We start from the raw sequence: 9,869 nt of genomic DNA, 5'->3' as shown, positions 1-9,869 counted from the left end.
GGATGATTTTCTTAGCCTATAATTGATGGCCAATTAGAGCTTAAGGATTTTTATATGTGTATGCCCAATTTGGATCAAGGCACACACACTCACACAAGTGTAACCTTCCTCTGTCACTCTCTTTCTCGAACCCTTTTTCTGTCCGTACAGTCCATATACACACGCACCCAACTAGCTTCATCTTGCATGGATCGAGATAATGGAGACCATGTTCAAGTTCCTTGCAAGCTTAGGAGCTGAGCTATACCTTTAGGCCATCTCCAACTGATGGCTGGGCAGAGGGCTTGTTTTAGCCCTCTGGCCCTCCAAGATTCTCCAAGATATTAATATTTTAATGAATAGTACAGGCCCATATTTGCCTCCGTCTCCAACCGAAGACCAGAAGGCCAGATGGCTCGTTTTAACCCTGCCACAAAAAACCGTCTCAAACCGAAGGCCAAAGGGCCATAGGGCCAAACATAATTTATTATTTAAAAACTACAACTTAAATTCAAAAAAACTGCTAAGTGACGTCAGCATAATGTCAGCTAGCCGTTGGATTTGAATTTTTCTTTTGCTATAAATAGGGTGGATATTGGGCTATAATTCACACAACTTTGAATTCAATCTATTTCAATTCAATCTCTTTCAATTCAAGTTTGCAATGAATTCCAACTTTGGATCCTCTTCGGATTCTAACTAGGGGTCCTCATCCAATTCCAAATTGGAAGCAAAATGGGCGCAAATGAGATGAGAAGATGAGGAGTGATGAAGAAGTTCAAGTAAGGCGCAACAAACAAAACATGGCAGCAGCTATGGCTACGGCCATGGTGTGTCAACCAACTGAGGAACAACCTCAATGGGGTGGCTCTATTGCCGGTCGCTCTTACAAACCACGAAACAGAGCGATGTCTCATGCCAACCTGATGAACAACTACTTCAACCCCAACTCGGTGTACACAAAAGAGGATTTCAGACATCGCTTCCGGATGAGGCGTCACGTCTTCGAGCGTTTACTTCGTGATGTCCAGCAAGTCAATCCATACTTTCGACAAAAGCTGGACAGAGTAGGCCACTCTGGTTTCTCACTTCATCAGAAGGTTACTGTTGCACTTCGAATGATGGCCTATGGCTCTCTAGCTGATTCGATGGATGAAACCCATGGTATGTCTAAGTCTACATGCCTTGATACTCTTCAACAATTCTGTGACACAATTGTTCAAGTTCACAAAGACAAGTACCTCCACGAGCCAAATCAAGAAGATCTGAATCAGCTCCTTCACAAATCTGAAGACCGTGGGTTTCCGGGCATGATAGGGTCATTAGACTGCATGCATCGAGAAAGCCAACTGTTGTGTTAGAGGCGGTTGCCTCATATGACACATGGATTTGGCATGCTTTCTTTGGAGTCCCTGGATCCCAAAATGACATTATAGTTCTTGGGCGTTCACCCCCTCTTCAATAACTTGACGGAAGGTAAAGCACCTCAACTTCACTACTACATCAACAACTGTCAATACAATATAGGGTATTACTTGGCAGATGGCATCTACCCAAAGTGGGCGACACTTGTCCAAGCAATTCCAAACCCTAGGAATGACACAGAAAAGTTGTTTACCTTACACCAAGAGGCATACCGGAAAGATGTTGACAGAGCTTTTGGTATTCTACAAGCACGGTGGAAGATTATTAGCAAACCGACAAGAGGGTGGAGTCGAGAAAATTTAGACTCCATCATGATATCTTGCATCATATTACACAATATGATAGTGAAGGATGAGCAAGATGAGTATATTGATGGAGAGTCCGATGACGACCAAGAAGATCCAAATAGGTCAAAAATGGCTCGTGCAAAAATATATGATGGGCCTAATTTGCCTTTCAATCCAAGAACTGGTAGTATCTCTATAAATGAGTACATAAGGCGCTATAGAATGATACGTTCTCGTGCCACAAACATGTACCTACAACATGATCTTGTTGCACACCTTTGGGCCAAAAGAAGCATAAAGTAGGCATTTAAGTTTTATGTTATTAAATGTTTTTTAAAATGTTGTTTAAGTTTCATGTTGTTAAATGTTTTTTATTTATTTTTTATGTTGTATAATTTGTATGCTGGTTAATGTTATTTAATGTTATTTCATATTATTTAATGTTGTTTCATGTTACTTAATTTAATTTAATGTTGTATATTGACTTAGGAAGTTATAGGAAAAAAATATAATTTAAAAAAAATATGAAACAAATTTTGTGAAATAGAAGTTATAGGATAAAAATAGAATTTGAAATAAAATAAAGCAACCATGTGAAATAGAAGTTATAGGAAAAAAATGGAATTTAAAAAAAAAATGAAACAAATTTTGTAAAATAAAAGTTATAAGAAAAAAAATAGAATTTAAAAAAAATATTAAAAATAGAAGTTAGAGGAAAAATTTTGTAAATAAAAAATAATAATAAAACTATAAAAAAAAATAAAAATTAAATGCGTATTCATGTGATAGTAGCACTTGAGCGTATTTATTTACACCTAGTCTTGTCTTACAGACCACTGTAGGTGGTTCCAACTCGTGTGCAAGCATACTTGTTGAGCTATTGGTTGAGCCGTACAAGTCATATTAATGACTCCGGCTAGATGGATGAGCTATAGATTCAGCCGTACAGGTCATATTAAGTGATTCCAGCTGACATATCATTTGCATTGATTTATATCACCTGGCTTGCATATTTTATGCTGAGATATTTAACATGGCATATATGTGGATTTTTCTATTCCGAGCATGGTTTTGATATACGTATGTACTCTATTTTCTGGGAAATTATACAAGTTTTACAGCAAGGGGCTATTACCTTTGACAAGTGAAATGATTTTTAAAAGCTTTGTTTTTTCCCACTCACACTTTCTGTTTTGCACCCCTCCAAGTTTTAGGTAAGAGTGCTTGTTGGTGGCTTACGAGGAATTAACGGCGGTTCTAACAGATTATCACTAATGTAGGACCACCTCTGGTATTGTATAATTAGTATTTGTCCTGCTGGACTGCACTTCGGCTACCTATGCTCTGATTATTGTGTAATCACACTTTAATATCGGGATTTGTACTTATATTTGCTTAGTGTAAATTAGTTAGCTTGGTTCTTAGTTATTCATATTTCTGTATATCATTATCATTTCCGCACTGCGCACATGGCTACGTCATCCTCACGTGACGGCTAGCACGCCTTGATTTCGGTCGGGGTGTGTCAAATTACAATTTTGTAGATGCCGCTTTTGGGAATTTCATTTGAGTTCGCTGTTGCTCTTGTTGTTTCTCCAGTGACTAGGCATCCTACAATGCACCAATTGTGTGAGGGAGAAGGATCCCAGATAGGTAATACTCAATTTGTATAACCTTTACGGTTGTTTTTTGTTGCAAAGTTTAATTGCATAATTAAAATAAAAGTTGATTATTATACTAGGTTAGTTGGGATTTTTTTTTTTTTTTACTTTTAGGGGTGGTTATGCTAATTTTTGGTATAATTTTATGTTTTATTTTGAACAATTTTGTTTTTTCGTAGGGCAAAAAAAATAGAAGATCTCACATGGTCAGACATTTGATCAATGATCACCAAGTGCGCATCAACTGTGATACCATGTGGAAAACAAATTATGAAAAGGCTGGTGCACGTAGGGCTGCCCTTGATGGTAGTTCATGTAGACGCCCGCCTAGAGCCCTAACTTTGGAGGGGCCTCAAAAACATTCTTGTAAATAATATATAAATACAAATGTTAAGCTCAAAACATAAAATAGTCATGTGCTACTCCATCATCTTCTTCCGGTTGGCATTCGAAGCCTGTTGTCTCTTGATGTGGTGAAACTGATAATGTTGTTATCGAGATTTTTTTCCCATCGACTGCAAAGTCGTTGCGTGTGTCAGATGTTAAAAAGTTGGCAGACGACATTGTGTAAGTCATATAGAATTTCGAACAGATTTTTCCTCCAACCTTTTTTTACTGGTATGATTTAAGTGATGATACACTTGCCGAATAAGGTGTTGCTTGCTGGACCAGTCAACTATCAATGAATGTATCCAATAAAAAGGTAACACCTACTCATGTTTTTTATTAATCTTGAAAACAAAATGATAATCAAACGTCCCTAAATCTCATACAAATCCTAAACATAATTTCACCAAAATAGAATTCTTATGAAAATGTATTTATAAGATATAATCCGAATACCATTCGAATCCAATAGTAAACATATATAGTTATTTCGATCATTTACGTGTCTAAAAATGTAGAAATTTTGCTACTCGTTTTATGTAACATTAATTTTGTTTTGTGAGAGTCTATGATTTCGATCAATAAAACGGACTCATATAACATGAACAACCCAGCATATCAATTTTGAGTATAACAACGCCTAGAGACTCCTGAATTCGACGGACTCGGATAAACTAATAGGGGCCCTTTTGAAGATATAGACCCACAAGGAATGCTTCCTTTCTTCTTTTTCTTTTTCTTTTCCTTTTTTTTTTTCGGTCAACAAGAAGGGATGCTTGTTCTCCTTCATTGATATTTGAGAATGGAGAAGTGCAAAGTGCAACTAAACTACCAGTCAATACAACAACCAGTCTACTTTCTAGTTTCTCCATCTATTCACTTTCATTTTCTAGCAAAATCCACACAAAAAATTCTTGTCACTTGTATTGCAACTTCTATTTCTCTCTCTCTCTCTCTCTCTCTCTCTCTCTCTCTCTCTCTCTCTCAAAACCTTGTACAATTTTGATCAAAGTAGTGCTCCAATGGCCAGGCCTGGCAACAAGATCATACAAGCCAAACTGGTGGGTATGTCTTACCCTTTCTCTTATTTCCAATTCTTTACTTGCTATATTTCTTTCTAATTTGATTATTTTTTAATTCCCTCTGTTCCCTTCAGCTACAATCTATCAATATTTGTTGATATGAAAAAGGCTAATCTGTGGAGAGATTTTATGAGAATCTGCAAGGGTTCTAATAGCAATTGCTTAGCTTAAGAATCTAAATTTTATATATTAACCAGAATACAAAATTTGATGTAAATTGTAGAGATATATACTTTTTCCCAACTGCATACTCGACATTTTCAACCCCACATAAGTTTGATGTACCTTCTGTGACGATCCAAATGAAGCTATTGGATATAAGGTATTCTGTATTCTACGGCTTCGATTTCCTAGCTGATTCAATGAAACTGTGGAGGCCTCCCATAAAAATTAGAAAGCTTCCTTGTTCGAATGTTTGCAATGCTTCAGTTACTAGTTAAACATTAGCTGTGTTGGCCGTATCGGGATTTCTAACAAAGCAGCATTTCTAATGGTGCCATTCTGTTACTCTAGACCGCCTTTTAGTTTTAGGATCTGATCTTTCATCTGCATTTTTCTATGGTAATTTGGACGATTAGATTGGATATTGTAATCACATTTTTGGTACCGAACGAACTGGGAAAATGTTAGTTATTATTTTTAGTTGTGTTTATTATGTAGTGCATAAGCAATATTAGTTGAATCGTCTCACAAAGACACGGGTTATTTCTAAATTTCATAAATGGTCTTCTTTTTTTTCAGGTGCTTCTTGGGGACATGGGAACTGGGAAAACCAGTTTGGTGTTAAGATTTGTCAAAGGCCAGTTTTTCGATAACCAGGTATTTGTTGGCCTCTTGTACTTTCAAGATATCCTTTCCTTTTCCCAATTTATGTGTTGAACAATTGAGGACCTTGGTGCATGTCTTGATGCAGGAACCAACCATTGGAGCAGCTTTTTTCACTCAGATACTGTCTTTAAGCGAAGCCACTGTGAAGTTTGACATATGGGACACCGCAGGACAAGAACGATACCATAGCTTGGCTCCTATGTACTATCGTGGTGCAGCAGCAGCAGTAGTCGCGTACGACATCTCAAGCGCGGTACCTATGAATCACGTTTCACTTATAACAAAAGTTGCATTTGAAATATAATATCAACTTATACCATGTACTCAGTAACTCAGTAATAAATAATCAATGCGAGGGCACATTTTAGAGCGCTGAATGCGGGCAGCTCTTCTCTCTCTCTCTCTCTCTGTCTCTCTCTCTCTCTCTCTCTCTCTCTCTCTCTGCCTGCAGATACTTCTGCTTAGTTTGTGACTTTAAATCCAATATATCTACGTTGGCACGATATTCAGTTCAACACTGAGTTATAATATATTTCAGTTATCTATGGTTCTCTGATTACTATTTTGCATTGTCCCCAGGATACATTTACTCGAGCCAAAAAATGGGTTCAAGAATTGCAGAGGCAAGGTAAGGACATGAAGATTGAACACTAGTGCTCTTATCGTGTTTTTCCATTCCTAAACTCTGTTTCCAATCTTGAAGACCGAATAGTCGAATTACTAAAAATGATTTACCTCTTCTTGTCTCATGGTAATCATAACTATATAATCTTCCTAATACGCTTTTGTTAAAGAAAAAAACTTGTGCGTATTTTGCAAATATTTCATCAGATATGTGATGTAAATTACTTCGTATACTAGAAGTGTTCCGATAGTTTGCATATACCTCCTATTTAGTTCCTATTCTCATCTGAATCTTTCGGGCAGTTTGTCACCTTTCATGGTCTACAATTGTGTTGTTTGTATTATCTGCGGCAGGCCCCAATACATCTCTTTCGCGTGCCCTCTGCTGTCAAAATTTTAATTGCTTTTCTTAGGCTGGCTAGTACAATTTGAAACAACCTGGTCTAGCTCTTGTATTGCATACATCTCTGTGTTTCCTATGTTATATGTTAAAGTAGTACGTCTGTTTTCGGATGAATATTTGTTGCACTTGGAAAATGATTCGTTATCAGCATTGTGTGCTTATTTTGGAATGATCTCCGGCTGTTATTGAGAGATGATGTATTATTTATTACATTTTTCAGGGAATTTAAACTTGGTGATGGCATTGGTTGGAAATAAGTGCGACTTGGAGGCGAAAAGGGAGGTCGAGAGTGAGGTATTTCCAACAGCTTCTCCACAATTTCCCTTTCTCTTTCGCTTCCCATCTGCATGAATGTCTTAGGAATGCACATTAAATGTTTCGCTGTTTGTTCGATTGAAAGTTGTAAACAGATGATAGGTGACTGTTTGATTTTTCTTGTAATTGGGTTGCAGGAAGGGGAGCAATTTGCTCAAGAGAATGGGATGTTTTTCTTGGAAACATCAGCCAAAACCGCACAGAACATCAACGAGCTTTTCTATGAAATAGGTAAAATTTATATTTATTATCCGGAAGAAAGATTGTTTCTGTTATATTCAAGGTTATAAAAGATGCTAGGCACTAGTCGGACAGTGGACTGGAACCTAGCGTCTAGGTGGATTTAAGTAAATTTATTATATATCGCATAAGTGCTTGCTTATACTTAAAAAATACACAATTGCATTGTGATACATAAATTGCAAAGTAGAATAACAGATAGATTATAAAGTACTATAACATAATGCAAAATGAAAGTGATCTCTTTTTTGTCTGAGAGTCGCAACCTAGGCGGGTGCCTAGTCTGGATGGGCTAGGCGGGCACCTAGGCCGGTCTAGGCGCCCTTTCTTAATTTTCAAACACCTAGGGGTTAATCGAGATGGTGGCCATCCACCAAGCGCCTAGGCGGCGCTAGGCAGGGATTTTTAGAACCGACGTTATATTAGTGCCTAGGATAGCAGGATTATCACCTAGTTTTGTAGGGTTGTATTAATCGTAATTACATGACGATCTCCTAGTTACAGTTTTTGCATTCTAACTTGCGTTTGGACAATGCTTAGAAAGTTGTTTTCCTTTGCACCTATGCAGCAAAGAGATTAGCAAGAGCTTGCCCCCCAAGGCCTGCTGGAGTGAACATAAACAGCGTAACACGAGACAGAAGAAGAAAGGCATTTTGCTGCTTGGGATAACTTGACGACATTTTTTGAGAAATCCTGTTTTTCCTGTTGCTCCCTCGGAGATTGTTTTCTTCAAAGTGCAAGTCGGAGTCTCAACAAATTGCTCACAGGAATCAAACATGTGATTGATTGAAAAATACATTTGTACATAAAATTCGTATACGTTCTACAGAATACCAACGTTTGCCTTGACAATCATATTCGTATGTGACCGATGTTCAACGAAAGCGTATGAAGCATAGAGTGTAAGATGTGCCCTAGACATTATAAAACTTTGGTTGGATGGATCAGCTCATCTGTAACTGTAAAGGTAGTTCTCATTCTTTTCCATCAGCTTGTGTGTGGTTTCTAACCATCTATGCATCTTTTTCCTAAAAAGGCAGTTCTCATTTTAAAAGAGAGTTTTAACGAAAAGCCCACGGTAATGTTCACTTTAACGAAAAACCATATTTTTACACTAAAAGGTCAATCCTAGTACTATTCACTTTACCCTTTATTTTGTCTTTATCATTAAAACTCAAAGTTTTCAAGCCCTTTTCATTAGTTTTCCTATTTTAAAAAGGTGTTAAGATACTTAGACCTGGTTTGGTACTGAGGTGATTCTGAAAAAAGCTGGTATCAAAAAAAGCTGGGAGCTGTTTTTGTGTTTGGTAAACATTCAGCTTCAGCTTTTTTTCAGTTTTGGATGAAAAAAAGCCAAAAACAAGAAGCTACAAAACCCAGCTTTGAAAAATCGGCTTTTTTTCACATCTGTTTTACATAAAAGTTTACCAAACACTATAATACTGTTTTTTTTTTTCAAAAGCACTTTTACAAAAAAGTTTACCAAACACTCTTCTGCTTTATTTCACAGCCGCTTATTCTCACAGCACAGCAGAATCAGCTTTTTTTCAAAGCACAGCAATACCAAACCAGCCCTTAGTTGAGGATTACCTTCCAAACAGAAAATTTTGAGTCGTATCGCCTATCGAGATGATGTCGCATCAGCAGTTACTTGCCATTTCGACTTTTAATGACAAGTAGATTTATAAAACATGGACAGTTGATCATGTGACAATATGCTTGTCAATATTAAATGGAATGATTAGACAATGTCTCAAAATAGGTACATTAAAGGGTATTTTCCCTCCCTTCCCTTTCCCTTCTGTTTGAACCCTTAAGAGAGAAAGGAAAAAAAAATTATCAGAGAAGGGGAGGGGAGGGGAGAGAATCCCCATCAGTCTGAAAAAAGGATATCTAGAGGGTAAAAAAACTTATCATATTTAACACTGGTACACTGACACTGGACAAATTAGAAGACATTATAGTACAAGAACGACTTGGATGGAACATGGACACGAATGTGACAACATCTTAAATCAATGATGCAATGCCATGTAGAACAAGGACACCAAGTTGAGATACATGACATTGTATCATTGTCCGAAGCTCTACGGTGACATTCCAAATAGTGTAGATAAGTCTTTCCCGCATAATAAAGAGTCTATCCAACAACAACAACAACAACACAACAAAGCCTTTTCCCACTAAGTGGAGTCGGCTATATGAATCCTAGAATGCCACTGTGCTCAGTTATGTACCACGTCTTCCGTTAAATTCAAGTTCTCCAAGTCTTTTATTAGAGTCTCTTCCAAAGTCTTCCTAGGTCTTCCTCTACCCCTTCGGCCCTGAACCTCTGTCTCGTAATGCCCTAAATGTTTGTCTCGTAATCGCATCTTCTAACCGAAGCGTTAGTAGGCCTTCGTTTTACATGACCAAACCACCGTAATCGATTTTCTCTCATCTTTCCTTCAATTTCAGCTACTCCTACTTTAGCTCGGATATCCTCACTCCTAATCCTATCCTTTCTTGTGCTCACACATCCAACGAAGCATTCTCATCTCCGCTACACTCATTTTATGTACGTGTTGATGCTTTACTGCATCAACACGTACATAATAAAGAGTCTATACCAAAACAAAAGGAAAGCAACGAGAGGGAA

General features: G+C 37.4%; 2 protein-coding genes across 2 annotated transcripts; both read left to right on the top strand.

Annotated features, from left to right (window-relative positions):
• Positions 1-887: 887 nt before the first annotated feature.
• LOC137737304 (uncharacterized) lies at positions 888-3,297 on the top strand. The gene is made up of 2 exons (XM_088700676.1): positions 888-1,297; positions 3,291-3,297. Exons 1-2 carry the CDS (start codon positions 888-890, stop codon positions 3,295-3,297), a joined length of 417 nt encoding a protein of 138 aa, XP_088556802.1.
• Positions 3,298-4,496: 1,199 nt separating this feature from the next.
• Positions 4,497-8,221, top strand: LOC137740237 (ras-related protein RHN1). The gene is made up of 7 exons (XM_068480082.2): positions 4,497-4,800; positions 5,563-5,640; positions 5,735-5,902; positions 6,229-6,277; positions 6,897-6,970; positions 7,129-7,222; positions 7,800-8,221. Exons 1-7 carry the CDS (start codon positions 4,762-4,764, stop codon positions 7,898-7,900), a joined length of 603 nt encoding a protein of 200 aa, XP_068336183.2. The 5' UTR covers positions 4,497-4,761; the 3' UTR covers positions 7,901-8,221.
• The last annotated feature ends 1,648 nt before the right edge of the window (positions 8,222-9,869 follow it).

This window comes from Pyrus communis, chromosome 9 (genome assembly GCF_041283825.1).
Source record: "Pyrus communis isolate YQ-2024b chromosome 9, ASM4128382v1, whole genome shotgun sequence".
Lineage (NCBI taxonomy): Eukaryota > Viridiplantae > Streptophyta > Magnoliopsida > Rosales > Rosaceae > Pyrus > Pyrus communis.
Note: the sequence above shows the minus strand (reverse complement) of the source record. Positions and strands in the feature narration are given on the sequence as shown.